This window comes from Colobus angolensis, unplaced genomic scaffold (genome assembly GCF_000951035.1).
Source record: "Colobus angolensis palliatus isolate OR3802 unplaced genomic scaffold, Cang.pa_1.0 Scaffold80, whole genome shotgun sequence".
Classification (NCBI taxonomy): domain Eukaryota; kingdom Metazoa; phylum Chordata; class Mammalia; order Primates; family Cercopithecidae; genus Colobus; species Colobus angolensis.
Window position 1 is genome coordinate 5,296,910 of NW_012121821.1, and position 26,901 is coordinate 5,323,810.

Consider the following 26,901-nt stretch of genomic DNA (forward strand, 5'->3'; position numbering starts at 1 on the left):
AAGGAAGGAAGGAAGGAAGGAGGAAGGAAGGAAGGAAGGAAGGAAGGAAGGAAGGAAGGAAGGAAGGAAGGAAGGAAGGAAAGGAATCTGCTCACCAGAGTTGCTATTTTTTTTTTTTTCCTTTTCTGTTTACTGCTTTCCCCCTTAATTCTTACAGGTAACGGTTTAACATCGGGTAACTCTCATAGTGGAGAACTTGAGAAGCATTAGTACTTCAAATTGAGTCCTAATGGTAAAATTTTTTTCTGATAATAAAAGGTAGTTTGCAGTGCTGTTAAGAGGTAACATAATACCTTTACTACCAACCTTAGGGTCAATTCAAGGTCCAGTAAAAGGAATGTATCTGGAATTCTTGATTATAGACATGAAAACAGTCTTCTGTCAGTGTTCACAGTGAGCTGGAGATTGCCTATGCATAAGACCTAGCTTCATAAAATGACTCAGAGCCCTAGGCAGCTTCTGGGAAGGACTGGGAGTAGCAGTCTCCTGGCACCCCTTGTTCATTCATTCATTCATTCATTCATTCAGTACCTACTACTACTATGTGCTAGGCTTTGAGGATATAACAATGAATTTTTCAAACAGACAGACCTTGGCCTCAAAAAGCTCACATTCTACTAGAGAAGGCACACATGTAAGTAGAAGATTATAATACAATGATGTAAATCCAACAGTAGAGATAACCAGTTTATTTTGGGGAGCAAAGAGGAAGGGTCCCTAACCTCAGACTGCCTGCGAAGAGGTGGAATGGAATTGAATGGGATTATGGTCAGCCAAGGCTTCCTAGTGCAGCTGCTACCTGAATTGAGTTTTAAGGGGAGTAGGAAAGAAAAAACGTGTTGGGTCATAATGGCATTCCAGATACAGGGGACACAAACAGCTCTGTGTTCATGAACTACAACCAGTTGCTGACTTTTGTTTCAAGTGGCTCCCCTTCCCCAGTGCTGTGTGGAGGATGGACCGAGGAGGAGAAGGCTGGGAGCAAGGGACCAGTAAAGCTGTTGCAGCAGTGTGGGTGAGATATGAAGTCTCAACTTTGCAGTGTTGACAACCATGGAGAGCAGAGAGCAGAATTCTTCAATATTTATAATTAACACCAATCTTTTTTTTTGTTTCTTTGTTTGTTTGTTTGTTTTTTTGAGACAGAGTCTTGCTTCTTTGCCCAGGCTGGAGTACAATGGCGCAATCCCGGCTCACTGCAACCTCTGCCGTGAATTCAAGCGATTCTCCTGCCTCAGCCTCCCCATTAGCTGCGATTATAGGCATGTGCCACCACACGCGACTAATTTTTGTTGTTTTTTTTTTCAGTAGAGATGGCCATGTTGGCCAGGCTGGTCTTGAGCTCCTGACCTCAAGTGATCCGCCCACCTCGGCCTCCCAAAGTGCTGGGATTACAGGCGTGAGCCACCGTGCCCGGCCAACACCAACTTTTAGTTACTTGCTGAATACACAGGATTGAGGAGGAAGAGAAAGTATCAAGGATGACTCCTAGGTTCCTAGCTTGGTGGTCCTAGTAACTGAGAGAGAGAATGCAGCAGGAAGAGCAGCTCTAGGGGGAACAGGATGAGTAACTCCACATGATGGGTTTGAGGTACCTGTGAGTCACATCCAGGTGGATGTGTCCAGTCGGCAGTGGGACATGAGCCTGAAGCTCAGGCAAGAGGCTAGAGTTACACCTTTGGGGTCATCAGCCTAACAGAGGGCTGTGGCATCCAGGTGCCAAAAGCTAGGGACACTTGGCTCTGGAGGGCGAGGAGCTTACTTAATTGACCTGTATGCTTTGAGGCTCTATAGAGAGACACAATCTTATCCCTTCAGGCCAGTATTTTCTTGGGCCACTGAGACATGGTTACGTATTTTCTCTCACTTCTCCTAGAACATTTGCAAAACAATTCCCAGTCCTATGATCATTTCTCCCTTTTCTGAGAACTAATTATATATGGCACTTAGTATCTCTTCTCACTCATGGTGAGGGGTTTTTTTGTTTTGTTTTGTTTGAGACAGAGTCTCACTCTGTCGCCCAGGCTGGAGTACAGTAGCGCTATCTTGGCTCACTGCAACCTCCGCCTCCAGGGTTCAAGCGATTCTCCTGTCTCAGCCTCCTGAGAGGCTGGGATTACAGGTGCCTGCCACCACGCCCCGCTAATATTTAGTAGAGACGGGGTTTCACCATGTTGGTCAGGCTGGTTTTGAACTCCTGACTCAGGGTGAACCGCCCACCTTGGCCTCCCAAAGTGCTAGGATTAAAGGCATGAGCCGCTGCACCTGGCCTCATGGTGACGTCTTGTATGTAGAAGATCAATAAATGTTCATCTTCATTGCTTATATTCATCAGGTTCTCTGTATACGAAATGATCTTCTTTTTGTAGGCACTTTTTTGCTTCTCAAGTTTTTTTTTTTTTTTTACAAATTTCAAGACTACTTCAAGATTAATTTGAGTGTAAATGAGCAGTACTTGTTAGGTAAGTGTGTTCCATTCATCATCAAGACTGAATCATTCCTTTCATTATCACCACGTATTGCTTACTATGGAATTTGGAAACATCCATTTCTCTTCTTCAGGAAGATCGTGGAGTTTCTCCATTCAAGGTCCCACTAGAGTGAGCTGGGGTTGCAGTAACCTGGAGTGAGCAATCCCTGATTCCAGGTGGTGATGTGGGTTGAGTTTCACATTTTACTTTATTTGAAGAATATGTGCAAAAGAGTCACTAAAAATAAGAACAAACTAGGCTTTGTTGCCGGTGAGTGGCTTGGCGAATTTATGTACAGAGGAATCATTGGGCATGAAGGATTTGATACTGGGATAGACTCCAATTGCCCTTGGAATGGAAGTAGAATATCCTTTTTAAGAGCACTGAAGTTCTGCGATTTCTCTGGAATAATCACCTTTGTGAGGTGTGGATCACGTCCAGGGACTGTAACCTGAGAAGAAACAAGAGACAATTATATGAGTGACTTAAGATGTTTTGTGGTGCCCACACCGAAAACACTGATATCCACCACTAAAATGCAGCCTTTGTGCAATGCATGTAATCATCTGCCAGACCTCTGGGCCAGCAACAGATTTGGTCCTGCAGGCTGAGTTATCCAATGCCTGTTGACAGAGACCAGTGTTGTGAATGCTGTTGCCAAGAATTACAAAATGAAATAAGGGCAGACAGGTACCTTATCTGGCGATGTAAGTCAAGAGAAGGAAGCAGCAGATGTTTCTGCCACTATCCTTTTCATGGGGCACAAAGGTAAAGAGTTAACTGTTTCCCTTTGTCCCAAGTGTGTATTTAACATCCTCCTTGGATATCAAGATTATTTACAAGTAGAATTATTTTCTCAACTTACTAATTTTTCAGCTGACCTACAAGTCTATTGCTTCCTTTAAAAACTTTTCTTTCTTTTGTTTTTTGAGATAGAGTCTCACTCTGTCACCCAGCCTGGAGTACAGTGGCTCAATCTTGGCTCACTGCAACCTTTGCCTCCCGGGTTCAAGTGATTCTCCTACCCCAGCCTCCCAAGTAGCTGGGATTACAGGTGCACAGCACCACACCCAGGTAATTTTTTGTATTTTTAGTAGAGACGGGGTTTCACCACGTTGGCCAGGCTGGTCTTGAACTCCTGACATTAGGTGATCCACCTGCCTCAGCCTCCCAAAGTGCTGAGATTACAGGCATGAGCCACCACACCCAGCCTCCTTTAAAAGCTTTGATTTTTACCTAGTTTTGTTCATATCAGCCTGAATCTTCAGTTAGGCTGATTTTACCTGGTTTTGTTCATATCAGCCTGAATCTTTGGTTAGGCATTTTTATTTATTTATTTATTTATTTATTTATTTTTATTTTTTAGTGGAGGAAATAATCAGGACAAGTAAGACAAATGCTAAACTAACTACAGGCAATGTCTACTGAGAAATGCTTTTATTATATATGGTGGAGAAGGGAAAAAATGGGGAATGACATTTACATAACCACTCACTGGTATGTATTTTACACATTCATTTCAATGTCCAGAGTCTTACCTTCAAAAATCTTGTCCCAGAACTAATACTTACAGTCATTGTGTACTGTGTTAGCCTAACTAATGGGAAATTAACAATTCATAACTTTATTCTAAAGGTGTGGCTTATTTATGAGGTTGCGTGCAAGTAATTAGATTCACTACAAGGAAAACCATATTTTTAAATAGAATAGAAATATCACAGTAAATAGGAGGAAAAGAAAGGGCCTTTTTAGACAAAGATTCACAGTGAGTTGAGATTTTTCAAGCTCTGTCCATTTTCTCAGTAGGGGTAGAAATTCCTAAAAGCATTAGCAATTGATAAGCCTCACATCCAGGCACCTTGGGGAGAACCCACGGAGCAGGGAGGCTCTGAATTCTGTAGTTTTAGAAACTAAAAACCACGTTTTTTCCATGATGTCATCAAGATGAAATAATAAAATGCCAGTTTTCACGACAGAATAGATGACTACCTTCTCCCAGGATTAGCTCATGATTGGCATGAGACCCACTAAGCAAAGTAGAAGAATCTTTGATTTCTCAGAGAAAGTCATATCAAAGAGAAAGAGGCAAAATCTGGCCAACTAAATCAATACTTCTTCATTTAGTTCTTTCACATAAATCCACTCAGGCTCAGATTAGTCCAGGCCTTCCTGTCTTAGGATAAAATGACTCAGAAATATGTATTTTATGGAATTAAAAACTGAAATTTTACTTGCATCAATTGAAAAAAGGGCTGCAAAATATGTCTATCATTTGCTGAATATAGTGATAAAATTTGTGGATCAGATTTCACTTATAAAATGACTTCTAAGGAACTTTTCCCAATTCATTTTTTATAGTAGAAAGTGTATGCCATGGAATGGGTGTTGTATTGTATTCCAGGAAACTATCAACTACCTTTGCTACATTGCTTATTCTTTTTTATTAATGAAGCTACATTTTAATCAGGAAAGATATCACAAGAAATAGGATTTGGCTTCTATTTAAAAAAAAATTGCCATCAGGGAAAAAATATGAATTTTTATATTTTTTTCCCTATAATTTCCACTTCTTCCACCCACTCCAATTGCAAGTCTGACACTATCCTTTCTTTCTGTCTTGATGGATCTACTTTTGAACTTCCTAGACTTATTTTGGACTCCTTCTGGGTGAATAGGTATTATGAGTTCTATAATATTTTAATAACAATAACTAGCATTGCATACTTACATTTATTATATAGGACCCAGGCAAGAGCAGGAGATAATACTCTCCGTATTTGTTGGTTCTATAGGGGCAGATATGTTTTCTGTCTTGGACTTCCACAATTACATTGGGTAATGGATTTCCATTCTGATCAAAAACTTGACCCTTTACACCTGCAAGACAAAAATAAGATTAAATATTAATGCCATATTTTATGGCATATAAAAAATTCTTGTAAATATTTAAGAACAATATGTGCAATATTTATTAGCTAACTCAGTTTTGAGTTAATATTAAGTGTTAGAGAGGGAAAAGAAAACTTATTTTTGATGTAACTTAAAATATAGTCAAAATTACTAGTTTGATTTGTAGCTTAAATTTGTTTGTTGTTGAACAGTCCATTTATATCAGCATGTATTATCACAGTAAGAGAACACAGATGATAACCTAAGATCCATTCCTGTCACTTCCAAGTTATTTACTCAATCACCAAACTATTACAACCATTGGTGGATTCCATAAAATTCTAAGTAAAAACGGTGTCAATGTATTAGTTACAACAAAATATTTACCTACGCAAGGGACTCAATAGTTTTGTCTTGTGGTCAAACTACATGGGAAGCAAAATTATAATCCCAAGCCTTCTTGGAAGCATAGAATCAATGGCCCAGTAACAGCAGCCTGTATTTATTGAGCACTTAGTATATTCCAGGCTCTGTACTAACTGCTAAATGTGTATTTTCTCATTAAATTCTTGTATCAGCTCTGTGTCATCAATTATTATCATGATTTTACAGATGAAAAAAATGAAGGCTCTGGCTTATTAAAATAATCTCTTCAAGCTCACACAGCCAACGAAGTGGTCCAGCTAGCCGTCAACCCATGATAGTCTCCAAAGCCCCTCTCAAAATTTCAGGAGTACGGTTTTTAAAAGGCCATTTCTATTTTAAGACCTTTCTTATTTTAGATCCTACATTTCACATCTAGTTTGTTTACTCCAGGGTCAAATCATATTACCTTAAGGTAAAGCTGCCTAAGCCCCCAATAACATAAATGAGAATGAAGTAAGTTCTCTTACAATAGTAAGGTGACCTTGAACTCTCCCGAAACAGCTATGCTCAATTATTATTTATTAGGACAGAAAAATATGAGGCACACATAACAGTTTCCCCCAGGGATGATTAAAATGAAAAAAAAAAAAAAGTTGGCATTTAGCAAAACAATGTTTATCTTGAACTTTAAACAAACTTCTATCTAACCTAGGTTGCCTTTTATTATACTTTCTTTCCTATTTAATTCCTGACTCTTCATTTTTTGCCTCCTGAGGAGGAAAATGCCACATTTCCTTCTCCCTTTCTCTATATAACTATGTAAACTTCTATTTTCACATCGTGTGTTCCTCTTTGGCCTCTCTTTTTTAAACACAGTTCCATTTATATTTATTCCTACTGCTTGATATATATCCTTTTGATCTTTAGGTAGTACCCAATCATAAAGTGGTAATAATTTGGTAACCTGATTATGCATTTATTCTTTGGGTTTCAGTGGCATTATTCTGTTTTATTTAATTAATTAATGTATTTTTTGTAGAGATGGGGTTTCGCCATGTTGCCCAGGCTTGTCTTGAACTCCTGGGCTCAAGCAATCCACCTGCCTAAGCTTCCCAAAGTGCTGGGATTACAGGTATTAGGCACCACATTCAGCCTCAGTGGCATTATTTTGAAGAGCTATTTACACTGTGCCCCCCTTAGGAGGTCCTTTGATATGTGATAAGCATAGCGTGTACCCATCATCATAGCTTGGTGTGACAGAAAGAACCAGTCAGGTTTTGATTTGAATTCTAGTTCTCAAGTCACTAAACATTCCCAAGCCTCAATTTTATCACCTATGAAATGGGGATAATATACCACCACCCAGGATGGTTGTAAGGATTAAATGTAAGTAACACAGAACAGGAGGATCAACAAACATTAATTATTTCTTTCCTCTCTTCCTCTTCCTCTTTCTTCTTCTTCTTCCTCCTCCTCCTCCTCCTTCTCCTTCTCCTCCTCCTCCTCCTCCTCCTTCTCCTTCTCCTCCTCCTCCTCCTTCTCCTTCTCCTTCTTCAGGGTCTTGCTCTGCCAACCAGGCTGGAGTGCAGTGGTGTGATCAGGGCTTACTGCAGCCTTGACTTCCCAGGCTCAAGCAGTCCTCCCACCTCAGCCTCCCAAGTAGCTGGGACTACAAGCACACACCACCACACCTGGCTAATTTTTGTATTTTTTTGTAGAGGTGGGGTTTCACCATGTTGCACAGGCTAGTCTTGAACTCCTGAGCTCATGTGATCTATCTTGGCCTCCCAAAGTGCTGGAGTGCTGGGATTATAGGTGTGAGCCACCAGGTCTGGCTTTCTTTCCTTTCCTCTTATTTGGATTAAGAAAAACTATGCAGGGGGGAAAAACATATGTTAGATGAATTTCTGGAGTCTTACTTCAACTTTGTTCCACAGAGCCGGAATATGTGAGGGAAGAAGCTATGCATATTATTTCCTTCTTCAGGGCTCTGAGCTAGTTTACAGTCTTCCTACCACTTAGAAAATCCATGTGTTTCAGCAAGGTAGCTTGTGCTGGATGCTGTGTCTGTTGGCATCTTTTGTATTTTTTGTTGACTTCTCCAAAACCAACCAAATTGAAGAAAATCAAGTGCATAAAAAACGAAGCAAAGCTATCATTGAAATTGACATTACACCTTTTTTTTTTTTTTCTTTTGAGATGGAGTTTTTGAGATGGAGTTTCACTCTTGTTGCCCAGGCTGCAATGGCGCGATCTCAGGTCACTGCAACCTTCGCTTCCCAGGTTCAAGGAATTCTCCTGCCTCAGCCTCCTAAGTAGCTGGGATTATGGGCATGCGCCGCCATGCCCAGCCTTTTTTGTATTTTTAGTAGAGACAGGATTTCTCCATGTTGGTCAGGCTCTTGAACTCCAGACCTCAAATGATCCACCCGCCTCGGCCTCCCAAAGTACTGGGGTTATAGGTGTGAGCCACTGTGCCCGGCTAACATTACACCATTCTTTAACATTGGATATAATGATTAAATAGAGGCCGGGCGTGGTGGCTCACACTTGTAATCCCAATACTTTGAGAGGCCAAGGCAAGCGGATCACAAGGTCAGGAGATCGAGACCAGCCTGGCTAACACGGTGAAACCCCGTCTCTACTAAAAATACAAAAAATTAGCTGGGCATGGTGGCGGGTGCCTGTAATCCCAGCTACTCAGAAGGCTGAGGCAGGAGAATGGTGTGAACCCGGGAGGCGGAGCTTGCAGTGAGCTGAGATCCTGCCACTGCACTCCAGCCTGGGCGACAGAGCGAGACTCTGCCTCAAAAAAAAAAAAAAAAAAAAAAGTCATGGTACCCTTTAAAAAAAGGCAGCAAATTTCTTCTTGGCTAGAAGCAGTTATACTTTAATAGAACAGATTGGACTTTTTTGACAGTCACATGACAGTGATTTTGGACGGCCTCAGGTACTTGAACATCACCTATGTATCAGTGTGTGCTGCAGCTGAATCAAAGCTCCAGTTAACCTGCGGTCTGCTTACCCTCAAAGATAGAAAAAGGAAGAACAATTTGCATTTGAGGAAATGTCTGAAAGTCTTTATATTCCAGTTTGACCCTCATTCATCATCCCCTAATAACCCAAAGATTCGCTTTCTTTTTTTTTTAATTGAAGTCTCCCTCTGTTGCCCAGGCTGGAGTGCAGTGGCACCATTTCAGCTCACTGCAACTTTCATCTCCCGGGTTCAAGCGATTCTCCTGCCTCAGCCCCCCCAAGTAGCTGGGATTATAGGCACCTGACACCACACCCAGCTAATTTTTGTATTTTTAGTAGAGATAGGGTTTCAGCATGTTGGCCAGGCTGGTCTCAAACTCCTGATCTCAAGTGATCCGCCCGCCTTGGCCTCCCAAAGTGCTGAGATTACAGGCCCAAAGACTCACTTTCATATGACTCTTACCTAAACCTAAAGATGGTTATTCCAGCTGTGGAAGCCTGGTGTATGTGAATAGCACTCTTACTGGGCAAACACAGACCATGCTTACGTATGGAATTTATATTCAAAGGAAAACCCCTCCCACCAGCCACATAAAAGCGTGCTTTAGCTTGTATATGTCTTTACAATATTTTGTCTACACACCACCAAACCTTTCACTTAAGAGGGAAGTAATTGTTTTACCAGAAAATGTTATTTATTTCTATATGCTGAAGTGGAAACATTGAAAAAGAGACTGGTAGACCCCAAGAGACGCAGAGAGAGCCAACACTATTATATTATAAGAAAAATGGAAATTTGAAAAACGCTCAGATACTACACAAATGACAAGACATAAAATCTGAGACACAAATTCTGTGTCCAGATGGGGAGACACACAGGAGAAATGTAAAGCTCATTTTCCCTTGGAAATGGGCAAGAACTAGAATTCTGCATTTGTTGGGCACGATTTAGAGTCGGAGCTGGGACAGTACATAGGAGGCTGCTTGTTTGTGCCCATGTCCCCACCGCATGATCACAGTTGCCTCCTATTTTGGATGTGATGACAGATCCACATCTGTGGCCCACAGGCTTCTGGAACTCAGCACATATCAGATTCTTTTAGGCCCAAGTTACTTAGGTTTCTGGATGCTGTGAGCTATTCCCTTGCTCTCTGGGTTCAGATCTGCTCTGAGGAGTCCAGGGGAGAGACAGGGCCAGAGCAGGTAACACCGTGTCTGGCTCATCTTTGCTTCTCCTCAGAGATGGGGATGAGCAAGACAGTCTAAGCCTCTAGAATTCAGACTTGCCCTCCTTTGCTACCTTGGTCGTAATGTCTGCCGACACCCTCAACTCAACTTGAACCTAGTAAATCATCCTCTAAGCAGGACAGCATGACACCAAGGGCCCGAGTTTCAGCTGAGGTCTGCAGTGAGTTCTAGTTGAAAGAATAACACACTGACGCCTTACAACAGGCTGGTGGGAGGCAAGGCCGATGCTATTACTCTCAACTTTCTGTTGACAACACTACAGACAAGCGCTTGCTCAAGACTGCAAACATCGCCAGATGACAAAACAGCTTGGGCTCTATCTAAGCCTCTGCCCTCTTGGCAAGGCCCTTCCACTAAAGCAGAAGGCCTTTCCTTCCCAGACAAGGTGGCTCAGAGACTTCCAGATGGGTCAAAACCTCAGAAACACAGAAGCATCCTAGCAATTGGTATAATGGAACCAGTAAATGCAATGCAGCTTGACAAATAATAATGTCCTTGGCCGGGCGTGGTGGCTCAAGCCTGTAATCCCAGCACTTTGGGAGGCCGAGACGAGCGGATCACGAGGTCAGGAGATCGAGACCATCCTGGCTAACATGGTGAAACCCCGTCTCTACTAAAATCTACAAAAAACTAGCCGGGCGACGGGGCGGCCGCCTGTAGTCCCAGCTACCCGGGAGGCTGAGGCAGGAGAATGGCGTGAACCTGGGAGGCGGAGCTTGCAGTGAGCTGAGATCGCGCAACTGCACTCTAGCCTGGGCGACAGAGCGAGACTTCATCTCAAAAAAAAAAAAAGTCCTTAAACCAGAGCAATACCAATAAAGGGGTGTCATTTATTGCCATTCTTCACAAACAAAATATTCATTAGTCTCTTATTGGGTACTAGTAGAGAGGAGTAATAACCACACTGTATTGGTATTTTGAAATATGGTTTCATTATTAAACCATGTTATACATCTGTCTTAAACCACAAGGGGGCAGGGTTGATGTGCCAATATATGTATTTTTTGAGTGAGTTGTTTACATCTGATTATAGAGACAGGCAGATAAACATTCTTTATAAAACCTAGTGCAAATGGGCTGGGCATGGTGGCTCATGCCTGTAATCCCAGCACTTTGGGAGGCCGAGGCCGGCAGATCACCTGAGGTCAGGAGTTCAAGACCAGCCTGGCCAATATGGTGAAACCCTGTCTCTACAAAAATACAAAACTAGTTGGGCACGATGGTGGGTGCCTGTAATCCCAGCAAATTGGGAGGCTGAGGCGGGAGAATCACATGAACCTGGGAGGCGGAGGTTGCAGTGAGCCGAGATCATTGCACCACTGCACTCCAGCCTGGGTGACAGAACGAGACTCCGTCTCAAAAACAAACAAACAAAACCTATGCAAATGGACTGGTAAGCCTTCCAAATTATTAAAAATAATAACAATAGGTATGCTGCAATTTGTATGTTATTTATCAGTTCACAAAGCCCTTTCCCTGGCAATATTACATCGACATGATACTTCAAAGCCCACATTAATTCAGTGCTTGGTAAATAACCTTTATAGCTAGATTGAGGTTCTGAAAATAGTGGTGCAATTACACAGAGCATATCTGATGTTCACTTGCATGCCCATAACCATGTTGATACTGGTGAAGAATGCATTTCAGAAAACAGGCAGAGCCAGTCACAGTGGCTCGCACCTGGGATCCCAGCACTTTGGGAGGCTTAGGCAGAAGGATCGCTTGAGCCCAGGAGTTTGGGATTCACCTGGACAACATAGCAAGATTCTATCTCTATACAACATATTTTTAAAAATTAGCTGGATGTGGTGGTGTGCACCTGTAGTCCTACTTACTTGGGAGGCTGAGGCAGAAGGATCACTTGAGCCCAGGAGTTCAAGGTTACAGTGGGTGATGACTGCGCCACTGTACTCCAGCCTGGGTGACAGAGTGAGGCCCTGTCTCTAAACTAATGATAATGATAATAATACTAGTAATAGATTAACAAACTAAAGGATCAATAGAAGTAGAAATATAATAGAAATGTTAGATTAATGCATGACATGCCTCATGAGGAAAATCTAGTGGAGAAAGAAATACCAGAATACTAAGCAAGAGAGAACCCAAGACAACATTTGATGACATAATGAAGAAAGTGAAAGTCCCAATAATAAGTTTATAGTCTTTGTTAAGATGCTAGTGAGAAAGAACGATACTTCATAACATCCCCTATAATAGGGAGTCAACCTAGTCCATGAATGACTCAGCCAGTTAGACATAGCGCTGTGAGTTTACCAGTAATCTTTGTGTACTTCTCTTCAGTTCAGGGATTGGAGGCTGGGGACACAGGTATGAAAGAGGGCAGGGGCATCCCTTTTAGGGATGTGTGGCCCAGGAAGGGTTCTAATTATCCTTGCACTCAGCCCTCTGGCCCTGTGCTACCTTCCTTCATCCTTCTCCATCTTCTTTGTAGCAGGAGGAAAGCTTTGCTGTGAATCATGCAGAAAATTCCAGGAATTATGCAATTATGCAGTCGGCCCATGCAGCAAATCTTTTCAACACATGCATGCACACACACCTATACACGTACACATACACACACACTCTCTCTCTATGTGGTATCATAGCTATTATGCCAATTCCTGATATATTTCTCTCCCCAAGCCATTCTGAATGGAGAAAGATAACTTTATAAATATAGAAGAGCCTTCCACACCTTGCCCAAAGAAACACCACCTGGTTAATAAACTTGAACTGCACAAGATTCCATCATCTCAAGTAGTGTGTTTCTCTAGCACAATGGCTTTCTAAGTATAGCCCCTGGACCAGCAGCATCAGCATCATGTGGGAAGGCAGTAATCATTGAAGGTCTACTCAAACAGAAACTCCAGGTTGGGGCCTGGCAATCTGTTTTAGCAAGCCCTCCCAGTGCGTCTGCTGCACGTTTGAGAGCTACCACTCTGCCACGTTTAGTCTATCTGTGATAAGGGCCAGTCAGCCTTCAGGAAACAGGCTGGCAAGATTCTTAGCACCAGGACATCTAGCAGAGTTCACAGGTAAGAGGGGTTGAAGGCAATGGTGCTAGCTCACCACCCCAATTCTGGAAAAAATGCAAAGTGGTATGTCCAGTGTTCTCAGGGTCCTTGGTACTGTGTGGTGAGTGACAAGCAAACATAGTGTTTTTCTAAATGACACAGAGTAGAAGATGTAACAGAGTAGAAGTACTAGATGTAACAGAGTAGAAGCCTGTTTTCCTGATAATTTGCCAGATTTCTAGATCATTCGACATGTAAAATTAGGAGGACTCTGGATGTTTGTTTGTTTGTTTTTGAGACAGAGTCTCACTCTGTCGCCCAGGCTGGAGTACAGTGGTACCATCTCGGCTCACTGCAACCTCCACCTCCCAGGTTCAAGTGATTCTCCTGCCTCAGCCTCCCAAGAAGCTGGGACTACAGGCGTGCGTCACCACACTCAGCTAATTTTTGTATTTTCAGTAGAGATGAGGTTTTGCCTTGTTGGCCAGGCTAGTCTTGCACTCCTGACCTCAGGTGATCCATCTACCTCAGCCTCCCAAAGTGCTAGGATTACAGGCGTGAGCCACCACGGCTGGCTGGTTCTCTGGATTTTTATACCCTCATATTAAAGGAACACGCATCATGCTTCCTTTTCTATGAACGAGCGGGCACTGCATTTCTCACACACTGCAGATACTCATGCAGAGAGAATTCTTAACCATCAGATCTGGCACTGAATCGAGGCTGTAACTACACAGCATAAATAAAGGCTTGCGTTTACTCAACCCAGAGGTCTTGCCAGATGCTCTATTTTGTATTAATAGGGAATTAATAAGAAGATTTTACAAACCTAGGTGCACCTGCTTTATATATTCAATTAATGAGGCTTTGTTATTATTCCAAAAGGATGGAAGCTTCTCCTCACGAGGATATTTACAGCATGACAGCTCCAACGTAATTTCAAAACACTGGGCCCAGATGTAGTTGTAATCTTGCATTCCACCTAAACACAAGCATATTTAATTTTTGTTAGGGTCTAAAATTGGAGTGGAGCCAAGTTTCACATGCCTTTTGGGGACAAGTGAATCAGACAGCTACATGTAAACAGGAAAAGATGAATTTGACACATTAGCTTGTAAAATCAGGGCTTGACATTTTATTACCTAGGCATGACCAGACAATCCTAAATATCCCCATATGGGTAACTGGATCAGAGCTGACTGAAATTCAGCTGTGCATCAAAATTAAGTGAGGGGTGAAGGAAGTGTCCTTTTGTGTTTTTATTTTTTGAAATCCTACATCACAAAAACAATTCTTTGAATTTCATTTGTTTCTTAAATTACATTTTAAATGGATATAAGCTAGAATAAGATTCCTTTAAAAATATTTCTACAAATCCTTTATAAATACACTTACTAAGTAAAGCTAAGCACACTAATTTGGGGGAATCATGGCCAACATTCACTATTACCAGGTGCCGTATGAAGTGCTTTGCATCAGCTCATTTAATCCTCACAGCAACTGCCCCTAGTTTACAGACGAGGAAACGTGATCACAGATGTTAAGCAAAGTGCCCAGGGGTTTCGGCCAGTAAATGGCAGACACTGGAGTGCAGGCCACCTTCCGCCAGCCCCTGTGGGCTTCCCAATATGCCAGAGTGCTCCTGGGGATCAAAGAAAGAATGCTGCACTGCCTTTCCGAGGTGAAAGGCCCGGCCCCCTGTGAAGCCCACGCTGCCACTGCTCATGCTGACTTTCCAATTCTCTCCTCTGGTCCCCTGCTTTCAAAGGGTTATAATCATTTCATACTTTCTTTTTCTGTTTTTCCTTTTTTTTTTTAATGGAGACATGGTCTCACTCCATCACCCAGGCTGGAATGCAGTGGTGCAATCACAGCTCACTGTAAGTTCAAACTTCTGGGCTGAAGCGATCCTCCTGCCTCAGCCTCTCAAGTAGCTGAGGCTACAGATTTGTGCCACCACACCTGGCTATTTTGTTTGTTTGTTTTTGAGACAGGGTCTTGCTCTGTCGCTCAGGGATTGTAGGCATGAGCCACTGTGGTGGCCTTCATTTTATATTTTCTAAGATGCTACATTTTTTTTTTTTTTTGAGATGGAGTCTTGCTCTGTTGCACAGGCTGGAGCACAGTGGCACGATCTCAGCTCACTGTAACCCCCGCCTCCCGGGTTCAAGCAATTCTCATGTTTCAGCTTCCCGAGTAGCTGGGACTATAGTCGTGCACTACCACGCCAGGCTAATTTTTTTTTTATTTTGGTAGAGACAGGGTTTCACCATGTCGCCCAGACTGGTCTCGAACTCCTGAGCTTGGGCAATGTGCCCATCTTGGCCTCCCGAAGTGCTAGGATTACAGGTGTGAGCTGCTGCACCTGGCCTAAGATGCACCATTTTTTATACTTTAATATCTCTGAATTGGGATGTGTCTTAAACATTTTTATTGCTAAAAACATCATGTCTTTAGTTTAACTGAAAATATTTTATTTTCTTTCTTGGTGGTACACTGGGTTTTATAATCAACAGTATCTTGGATTTGACGAAATATAGTAACTTTTAAGGAAGTAGTTTCTGACAGATTTTAATTTGTTACACTTGATACCTGTCCAAAAAAATATGTATTCTCAGTTTCATCAGGATATTTTTGAAGTAGAAAAAAATTTTAGGCCAGGTACTGTGGTTCGTGCCTGTAATCCAAACACTTTGGGAGGCCAAGGTGGGAGGACTGCTTGAGGCTAGGAGTTCAAGGCCAGCCTGTACAACATGATAAGACCCCATCTCTAAAAACAAAACAAAAATAAAAAAGCTTTTTTCTTTAAAAAAAAGTTAATGCTAAGAAAGTGGTCAAAATATGATATAAAAATATTACTTAAATATTAAGTAATATCTATGTAAGCCAGTCGGCCCAGATTTCAGCCAGGAAGAATTTCTCTGTCCTTTCTATTTCCTTTACTTACCTTGCAGGTTTTGTATTTCTCTCTGACTTCATTTTCACCAAAAAGTAGTAGAAGGAAAAAGAAGAGAGGAAAGAAAACAAGACAAAGCCTGCGGCTGGACATGTCTCAGGTGGAAAAAATTTAAATAGGAAAACAGGCATGCATTATGGATCCCTAGCAAATAGCCAGGACTGAGACTGCCAAGCGTGGAGAGTGCAGTTCTGGATAAGGTGGGTCAGGCCTGGCCAACAAAACATCTAGGCCAGGCCAGGCACATTCTTCTGGGCTCCTCAAGGCAGCTGGCTTCACCTGTTTTTCGTCTGAGAAGGATACACAGCTCACACACAGGCACACTTGGGAACAATTACCAGCAGCAATCGCTCCTAGCCAATTTCCTACACATCTGGATTTGCCTTAGAAAGTTAGACAGTGAACATGAAGGACAGCTTGGCCACTGGACAGGATGGGCCCTTTCTTAGCTACAAATTATGGAGAGCAGGGACGATGCAGGAGCCCTAACGTAGGAGAGGGGGCTGTATCTTGGACACTAGAGAGACGTTTAGAATGCTGCCTGAACCTGCTGCCTATCAGTTGTGGTCTATGCTTATTTATATTACCTGGAAAACTGACAGAGAGCCACCTAGGCATAAAAATACCAGCTTGTGCTGCAAGATTACCTGAAAGCCTGTGTATCCAAAGTGACAATTAGGGCCACCTTTGGAAATGGCCTGCATGCAGAAATGCACGCTGCAGCTTGCTGTTGGTGGGGTCAGGCTAACTAGTCTAAAAGGGAATGTTTTCCCCTGAGACATGGAAATCCAGTTCCAGTCCACCGTCTTTCCTCCTGTCCTTCCATCCTAGGTCCCTCCTACCCCGGGTTTGTGTTTCTATTATTCCCTCTAATAAGAATATCTCTCCTTCCATGTTGCCTATACAGCAATCTCATCCTGTCCCTTACCTGGCTGTCTTATTCCAAGGGTGGAGAACTGGGGGCCCTCCTCCCGCTGTATCCTGTCTGAAGAGCTCTTTTGTTGAGCCCACAAAATGGCTTTAAAATCATGATACTTCATGTACAAATCCAGCTTCTTTTTACAAACTGCAAGATCTGGCAGTATTGGCTCCCCAAGGCTGCATGGCAATAATTAGCTAGATCTAGTAGCAGCTGTCCCTGTTAGATGGGATGTAAGTACCACATTTCTCCAAGGTCTTCACTACTCCCTATTGTGTTTTGGCTCTGCACACCCTTGGGGTACCCTGCACCTTTTCTAAATCTGTTTTTATTCTAATTACACTGCTATCACAATTACTTATCTGTGTGTCTGTCTCCCCTGTTCAACTCCAGGGTGAGGTGTGTGTCTTGTTCATCTTTCTTGGTACAATTCCTGGCTCACAGTAGGCAGACACAGAATAAGTGACTGAATGAATGCAGAAGGCCCTTGGTAATGAGAAACATGTCTGAGCAGCTCTCAAGCGATCAGTCACCCACTGCCCTTATGATATCAGCTGATAAGGACGCAGTGAAGGGCTTATTGTGCCTAAAGTTCTTTTAACAACTGCTGGATCATAATAAACCAGCTGGTACTTCTGGGTGAAGGCAATAAGGGGAATGGAAGAAATGAAGAGAAACTCACCTTGGAGTGGATACCAAGAGTATCCATTTGTAACACCATTAGGAAAGTTCATTTTGTTTTTACACTCGTCTCCTTTCTTCATGTTGGGATTTCTTGAAGCATAGGTATGTGCAAGATATTGAAAAACATCATCATCAGGAGTTAAGCTGTGGGAGGATAATGCCCCAGTTGCTGCATTTAAAAGATGAACCAAGACCTTTAAACTGACTTTAGAGTAAGAGGAAACACAAACACTATATTAGCGAAGACATAATCACATCACACACAGATGCTCTGATTTCCCTAGAGAGAAATCCTCCACCCACCTCCATGAATGCTTCCTCTATTCTTCTTTCTACTTTATAATCAACATATGCAGGGTGATAGCCCCCAAATAAGTCAGATACAAACCCAAACTCCTAAATCGGCTTAAAAGTTAAGTGTCCTCTTAGTCACTCCTGCTAATTTCTGGAGGTAAAGACTATTTCATTGGATATTATAGGGGTGAATTAAAGCTACTGTAATATTTTGGGTCCTCATCCCACAGAGTTTTAAGAAGAGTCAACAATTATTGTTCATATGATTAGCAAAAAAAAAAAAAAAATGAGTTGTTCCAGTCTTATGTTATTTTAGCCATGTTGTCTCTTGTCAGAGAATCAAAATCTGACTAGATCGTATTTTCTAGAATCTAAATTTCACTAATTCACTGATACATGTCCAGCTGTGGGTTGTCAGTTCAGCCACACTGCCCATCTGCTGTTGAAGAATTCCAGGAAGGATGGCTAGGGTTGGGAACACGAAGCTCTTTTCACGGTGCCAGAGAAGTTAAGTGGGGAAGGGAGAGCTGATCCCCACCCAGAGGCAGAGAGTCTCAGCCCCACTCTGGACTTAGGAAGCCAGAACCGGGCCCGTACCTGCTTACCTTGAACACCATTATCAAACGGGTAACTGGCCACAAGGGCACCACCATGGAGGTTTGCGGAGAGGACAAACGTCTCTGTTTTCAGCCACTTCATGACTGCCAAAGTTTCAGGTTGCCTTGAGACATTATTATATTCAAAAGCATCAGGGAAGTTTCGATTCAAGTCATACCGGTTATAATTTTCCCTTTAAAAGAAAGAATATTTTAGAGCATATTGATAGGGCATGAGGGAGTGGATTCTTACAGTGTCTTGCCCTTTGGTTTAGGCTCCAGGTGTCTTTCCAAATGTGAGTGTGGGCGTGGTGGATAGCTGCCATGGTGGCCTGCTATGAACCACACCTGGCACTTACACCCCATGGCATCCTATCCCTTGTGATCTGCTCTAACCAATGAGATACTAGCTATTGATGCGGACAGAGGTTTGATAAGTGTTTGTATTTTGGGACTTCTGCTCTTAGATGCTCCCTTTTAGGACCCTGAGATCCCAATAGTAGCCACGTAGAGAGCCCACGGAGAGTCCATGGCTCCAGGTAAATTGTCTCAGAAAGACCAGAGCTGAGCCCCAGACCTGTGGCACAGAGAATAGCCATCCCTGCTCTGCCCTGTCCAAATTCCTGACCTACGGAATCAACAGTGAAGAAAAAGGCTGTTGCTTTAAGTTGCTAATTTTGGGGTGGTTCATTAAGTAGCAACTGATAACAGAAACAACTACATTACACAAAAGTATTTGTGAAACGTGGAACGGCCATGTTAAAATATGCTAGAAAAACTTAAAATTGGAGGGAATCAAGCTCCTTCAAGACCCACTCTGGGTTATGGTTAGTTCTTGGACTTCTGGCCTAATAAGTCAACCAGTCATTACCAAGGGCCTGGGTACTCTGCCAGGCACTGGGGATCTAACGACGACAAACATAATGGACAGGATTTCTGCCTGCAGGTAGCTTGCAGTGTAGTGGGGAGAGAGACATGAAGCAACAAATTAGATATTCAAAGTCGTGCTCTGACAGTAAAGTGCCAGGTGATCTGAGAGTTTATCAGGGGATCTAGTGTATGACAGGTCGGGAGAAAGAGTCTTGCAGGAAATGCTATTTAGGCAGGGGGAGGAAATGCTGTGTGTAAAACGCTGAGGTGAGAAAGCACCTGGTAGTTCCAGGAAGGAGGCCCAGAGGGGAGGAGGCAGGGGAGGGAAAGGGAGTGGCAAATGAAGACGGAGAGGCTAGGCGGGCACCGGTGCAAAGTAGCCTTATTTGCATTTCTTCCTGCAAGCCAGGGGTAACCCTGATATGCCTTAAGCTTTGGCACATCAGCGACATGACACCGGCTGAGGGCTCTCACCATGACACAACTCCTCTTGCCAAGGCCAACAGGTGCCTGACAGGAGCCTTTGTGTTGTGTTGCTTGTTTTGAAGTACAGACAGACCAGCCCCTCTTTACCTTCCGATGCTGTAGTAACAGTCAGGCTTTTTGACGGCTTCGAATCCATCTGGGTTCATGGAAGGCATGATGTGTATCCGGGTACTATTGATCAGATTTGTGATTTCAGGGTCTTTGCCATCATTGGTTACAAGATAGTCAATCAGATGGAGCAGCAGCTCCCGCCCAACAGTCTGTATGTGTTAAAGAGAAAAGAGGATATTATTAGGTCAGAGGCAATAAGGAAAGCACTCCCTACAGCGCAAATTCCCCAACAGGGGTCGCTACATATGGTATCTCAGACCCAGACTAGTTTGTAAGACCACTCTTTCTCAAGCATGCTTATGCTCTGCCAAGTGGCAATCAGGTGGTGAGCAGTCATAGGGTGTGCTGAAAAATGTTAGCAAGAGTTAAAGTACCTATTTGTAAATAGTTTACACATTGCAAAAATGAATTAGAGTGGAAAAATGCGTCTTCTTTTTCTTCTTTTTTTTTTGAGACAGTTTCAACTCTGTCACCCAGGCTGAAGTGCAGTGGCGTGACCTTGGCTCATTGCAACCTCCGCCTCCTGGGTTCAAGTGATTCTCTTGCCTCAGCTTCCTGAGTAGCTGGGATTACAGGCATGTGCCACCATGCCCAGCTAATTTTTGTATTTTTAGTAGAGATGGGGTTTCACTATGTTGGCCAGGCTGGTCTTGAACTCCTAACCTCAAGTGATCCACCTGCCTCAGACTCCCAAAGTGCTGGGATTACAGGCATGAGCCACTGCGCCCGGCTGGAATAATGATTCTTATTATAACATTTTTCATTTGGTTGCCTTCCAAGGTATCTTCTGGAGTGGTAGAGCAAGAGGTCGAGTTACAGAGAAGCACAGGAATCACGTATTTCCCTGAGAATGCATGGTGCATATGAAGCTTATCATGTATGTATTGGTCGATAACTGACTTAGAATCATCGCATTGTAGTTTTTTTTTTTTAAGACAGGGTCTTGCTATGTTGCTCAGGCTGGCTTCCAACTCCTGAGCTCAAGTGATCCTCCCACCTTAGCCTCCCAAGTAGCTAGGACTACAGATGTGCGCTATTGTATCAGACTACAGATTTCAATAGGGAAAAATCCAAGTTTTTAATAAGCATAATTTAAATAGATTTCTGACTTTTACATTTGCTTATTTGCTGGTTCTCCTGTTGCACATCTGTGCAATTTTGGCCATATCTATGTATTTCTGATTTCTGAAACTTTAGTCATTTGTACATCATCCTCATAACTCTTTGCCATATCTGCATATTATCTATATACTATCTTTTATTTTGTAACATGAAACTTCATATCATTATTACTTTTCTAGATATATATTTCTAATATACATTAAGTAAAAGCATGACTATTAAAATGTTAAAAACTGTCATATCCACCTAAAATTAGCTTACATATCAATAAGGCCTAGAAAACTGAAGGCCTGTGATCTTGCTTTATAATTCCTCCCCAGGAGAGAGATTCATTATTTTTCTTATTTAAAAAAAGTAATTTAAATGTCAGCCTTATCATAGGAAGATCTGCTTAGACTACATCAAGTTCTCCCTGTCATTCTAGGTTCAAGGAATCTGCTTCAGAAGAATGGATGTTGTTGAGGGGTTAGTAAATGAAAACTCAGGGGCAGCAGGTGAGAAAATCAGAAGAGTGCTGCAGGGACATTCATGTAGACACTGTGCAAGAAAAGATTTCATGGAGCCTCAGAAGAATTTCCAGTCATGATTTCACTGTAGGACTTCAACATTGTGACATAGGATAAGTGATCCTTGGATGACCACTTCTCACTTGACTCGCTCACTGGCACATAAAGAGACCACACTTTAAACATCTGTTATTCTAATGAATATAGAATAATTGAAATTGGGACTAAGAAAATTTGGGACTGGTGGCAGTGGCTTATGCCTGTAATCTCAGCACTTTGGGAGGCTAAGGCAGAGCCCAGGAGCTCAAGACCAGCCTGGGCAATGTAGTGAGATCCCATCACTACATAAAATAAGAAATTAGCTGGCATGATGACACAGACCTGTGGCCCCAACTACTCAGGAGGCTGAGGTCGGAGGATCACTTGTGCTGCCCAGGAGGTTGAGGCAGCAGTGGGCTGAGATCGCACGACTGCATTCCAGCATGGGTGACAGAGTGAGACCCTGTCTCAAAAAAAAAAGAAAAAGAAAAAGAAAAAAAGAAAGAAAGAGAAAGAAAGAAAGAAAACTTGGGATATATGAATTATAGATTCACAGACAACCATAAAATTTAGAGTGAGATTATTTCCAATCCTGACTTCAACTTTTTTCCTACTCATTTTTTATCTTCCTCTTCCACTACCTTGATTTCTTTTTTTTGAGACAGAGTCTCACTCTGTCACCCAGGCTGGAGTGCAGTGGCACCATGTTGGCTCACTGCAACCTCCGTCTCCTGGATTCAAACAATTCTCCTGCCTCACTCTCCCAAGTAGCTGAGATTACAGGCGCCCACCACCTTACCACCTTGTCTGGCTAATTTTTATATTTTTAGTAGAGACAGGGTTTCCATGTTGGCCAGGCTGGTCTTGAACTCCTGACCTCAGATGATCTGCCCACCTCAGCCTCCCAAAGTGCTGGGATTACAGGTGTGAGTCACCGCACCCAGTCAGATTTTTGTTTTTATAGTCAAAATTGTCACTGGAAAAAGTCCTTACAAGCTAATAACCAAAAAAGTCCCTCGTACCCCACACTGGGTTCCAATTTTAAGATATAATAGGTTTTTGAAGGTCCAGCACCTTTGGAAGTAACCTCAACGAGCTACTTATGATCTGCCCTAAAGCCAGCGGGGAGCAGCTGGTAACATAAAACTGTGACAGTAACTTTAAATGTGAAAAGGGGCTAGGCATGGTGGCTCACGCCTGTCATCCCAGCACCTTGGGAGGCCGAGGTGGGCAGATCACCCAAAGTCAGGACTTCCAGACCAGCCTGGCCAACAGAGTGAAACCCCGTCTCTACTAAAAATACAAAAATTAGCTGGGCATGGTGGCAGGTGCCTGTAGTCCCTGCTACTCAGGAGGCTGAGGCACGAAAATTGCTTGAACCTGGGAGGCAGAGGTTGCAATGAGCCGAGATCGCACCACTGCACTCCAGCTTGGGTGACAGAGTGAGACACTATATCAAAAAAAAAAAAAAAAAATGTGAAAAGGATAGTTGGTTTAAGGAGGTTTCTCAGAAGAGTTTGGGGAGGAATAGGTACAGGAAGGTGAGGAGGAAGTGACCAGGAGTCCCATAGTTCCTTAAATGTCTAAATGCTGGTTAGAGGCCATAGTATGTTTCAATCGGCAAAAATCCCTGACCTATATGAGTCCCAAGTCAAGAACAGAGAGGAAATGATATCAGAATCCCCATGTGACTCTAAATGTGAATTTCTCTCTTAGCTATCTGAACCATACATTCTCCAGCCTGCAAATAATCAAGACATGAGCTGGCAATGAAATTCACCCAACCAAAAGAAAGTGAAAAGGAAGAGTAAAGAAGCCATGATTAGGAGCTAGGCTGAGTTGGTATTCTGTTAGATACAGAATTGGATAGACACAGTCTTGGGAGTATGGGTACAGAACGAAATATAAAAGTTGGGGCTGGGCACAGTGGCTCACGCCTGCAATCCCAGCACTTTGGGAGGCTGAGATGGGCAGATCAACTGAGGTCAGGGGTTTGAGACCAGCCTGGCCAACATGGTGAAACCCCATCTCCACTAAAAATACAAAACTTAGCCAGGCATGGTGGCCAGTGCCTGTAATCCCAGCTGCTTGGGAGGCTGAGGCAGGAGAATCACTTGAACCTAGGAGTTGGAGGTTGCAATGAGCTGAGATTGTACCACCGCACTCCAGCCAGGCAACAGTGAGACTCTGTCTAAAAATCAGATTAGCAGACACTTTAAAAGAATTTTTGGCAACAGTACAGGAAGAAAGTAATAATCTCGTAAAAAAAAAAAAAAAAAAAGAAAGAAAGAAAAAGAAGAAGAAAAATGTGATAATCAATTTCTTATTTTGAGAAAGGATCAATTTCACCAATTATTTTAGTTTCACTTCAGTTTTATTCTTCTGTTAATTCAAATAAAGTAAAATTTCATACGATATAACATATGACACATTTTATTTTATATTCTTTTAATTCCTCTTATTCTCTTACTACAGAAATATATAGATGTCTAGAATGATGTCTGGCAGATATTAATGATGGCTATTTCTGGGTACAGTATTCTGAATGATTTTTATTTCCCCTTATTCTTTTTAAAGAAAACCTATGTCATTTTTACAAAAATAATAAAATCATGATTCTTTCAGGGAAACAAGTATATAACCAAAGTATTTTCTGTGTGTCTCAATATTCCACAACAAATCACAAGTTCTCAACTGTAAGGGTAAATAAAAATCTTGAAAATATGATAAAGAACCAACTAAGCGTCAGATAATTTTTTAAACGCTGAGGTAAACAGATGAAATTTCAGAGGCAGTTAAACAAAATCCTCCTTTCTTTTTGGGTCATCTTTTCCTGCTTCTGTAACAGCAGATTTGTGCCAAATATTATTCAAATTAATTCTTCCCAACCTTAATATAAATGTCTCAAACACTCATTCATGTTTTATGTATAAACCTCCCTTCATTGAAAATTAAGTCTTTGACAGGAAACCCTGGAGAGTCCAAATTTTAAAAAAGAATGTGGTCAAAAGAGTCTCCAATTGCCCAGGCAGCCTTTCACCCAGCATGCTGGCTTCCTTCCTGTGAGAGCACAGCCTTCAGGGAGAAGCCGTCATGAAGAGACGGGGGCCTGATGCACACACGGGCCTCCGGAGACTCACTCCATCTCCTTCATCCGGTGGTTAAAATGGCAATCACCCAGTAAGCAGAAAATACATTCTCTATCAGCTGCAGTTCAATTCAGCCAAGTTGGAACTTGCCACACAGACAAAAGTGAGTGTTCTGGTTCTTCACAGATTGTTTATAAAAAAATAGAAAAAAATTTTTGAAGGAACAATCCACAACCCAGACAGTGGTGTGTGTGTGTGTGTGTGTGTGTGTGTGTGTGTGTGTGTGTGTGTGAGAGAGAGAGAGAGAGAGAGAGAGAATCTTCAGCTATCCTAACAATGGAATCTGTTTAACTGTGATGCAGCTTCTGGCGGGAAAGTCATTGGGCTATGGGGCTCCACAGTGGTGTGTGTGTTATAGATTTAAGTTATTTGTCTGACCCGCCGAGCTAATTCTTCCTCTTCAAATATCAGCCTAAACATGACACTTATCTAGCATACTTTTCTTGGCCTCCCAAGTCTGGGTTCACCATGACACTTGCGTTATCTAATGTGGGTCACACACGTTACAATCACTTGGTTGACCTTGCCTGACCTCCCCTTCTCCAACTCCACCATCGAAGCCCCGAAGTCAGGGACCCTCATGGTTTTTCTCTGTATCCCTGTGTTCCTGGTATAGCTTGTCCAGCTCCTGGTCTATCATGTATTCACTGAATAATTGTGAATAAACTACTGTTGGCAATTCATTATAAGGTCAAGACTATCCTGAAGAAGAACTTTCTGAAATTCACATAAGGACTTAAGGTGCTTTGTAAGGGGAGATGTACAAATGATCAAGCTATTTTATCTGAAGGATTTTTAAACACCGAACAAATTTTATAGAGGTACAGGCTAACAATTCTGCTCCTGACAGGGACTCGGGATATCTGGTCACCCTGGCCCAGCCTCATCAAAAAGTTAATTAATTTAAAACATGCTTAAAATGAATTAGACATTTCACCTGGAAAACAAAGAGCTCTGCCTAAATCTAAAAAGAAAGAACTTAATTATGCAAACTACATAGTGTTACTGAGGACATTTTGCTATCACCCAGGACAGTGGTAGAAAAAGGAGCGTGGGAAGTGGCATTTAGAAAGACAAGCTTTAATGCTGTGTTTTGGTTTAATGACAAGTTGGGAACCTCTACTGCATGTTGACTATACATTCCAGATTTTTCAGAACAGCCATAATTTCAGATACTGTGTGCCACTGTCTGTGAAAACCATTAAAATACCCCCTAAGTAAAACATTTAGACATGCAAAGTACATCTCATAAACTGTCTTTTGCACCTAGAAGGTGTGTGAAAATCATTTATCCTTTACCTCTTTATTTTTAGGTTGACAAATATGGCCACTATTATCCAGGGAATGATTTTTCTTTTCAACCTACATTTCTGGAAAACCATAAACTATAAACCAATGCCACAAACGTAAAATTCAATATGTGATGTGAATTTTTCAAAAGTGAAACTGCCTTTGCAAAAATTATAACCGTGAGAAAATTATGGCAGTGAAAGAGATCTGATGAAACCAACTCCATCTTGCGTCTAACCTTCAAGCTGTCCTTGTTCATTCCTGGGCATAGGCTAAACTAACATAGTTCATAGTTTAACATTGAAACAAAGATGATAATAGCCTTTTCCTGAATATAGGACTAACAAATTAGCCACAAGATTAGAAATTATGGCTTAGGAGTTACGCAGCCAGAGGCCGCTAGATTCCAAACCTCCCCAGTTGCTCAGGGGGATAACATCGCTATTGTAAAACCTAAGACACTTTTTAGACCCTGCACTGGATGGATCTGCTGGCACCACCCACATTGATAAACGGGCTCATCTGGTCTTGTGGCCCCCACCCAGGAACTGACTCAGCACAAGAGGACAGCTTTGATGCCCTATGATTTCGTCTCCGACCTGACCAATCACCACTCCCCACTGTCTCTCCCCCTACCCACCAAATTATCCTTAAAATCCCAGTCTCTGAATTCTTGGGGCGACTGATGTAATAATAAAACTCCGGTCTCCTGTTCAGTTGGCTCTGCATGAATTAAACTCTTTCTCTATCGCAGTTCCCCTGTCTTAATACATCTGCTCTATCTGGGCAACAGGCAAAATGAACCTGTTGGGCGGTTACAAAAGCCTATATCAAGTCTATCATAGTAAAAATAATTCACTGATCTTTAAGAAATGAAAGCTTTAAAAAAATTCCTATCCTCCACCTCCCCAG

The 26,901-nt window shown here is 42.3% G+C and overlaps 1 protein-coding gene across 2 annotated transcripts in view; it reads right to left on the reverse strand.

Annotated features, from left to right (window-relative positions):
- Positions 1-1,306: 1,306 nt before the first annotated feature.
- CPM (carboxypeptidase M) overlaps positions 1,307-26,901 on the reverse strand; it is a 108,099-nt gene continuing 82,504 nt past the window's right edge. For both annotated transcript variants that reach the window (XM_011929291.1, XM_011929290.1), the window contains exons 4-9: positions 19,860-20,032; positions 18,426-18,610; positions 17,525-17,695; positions 13,797-13,949; positions 5,200-5,348; positions 1,307-2,922 (exon numbers count right to left, since the gene is read on the reverse strand). In XM_011929291.1, the coding sequence (XP_011784681.1) occupies positions 2,680-2,922; positions 5,200-5,348; positions 13,797-13,949; positions 17,525-17,695; positions 18,426-18,610; positions 19,860-20,032 (1,074 nt within the window). In that variant the 3' untranslated portion in view covers positions 1,307-2,679. The remainder of the gene's footprint in view (positions 2,923-5,199; positions 5,349-13,796; positions 13,950-17,524; positions 17,696-18,425; positions 18,611-19,859; positions 20,033-26,901) is intronic.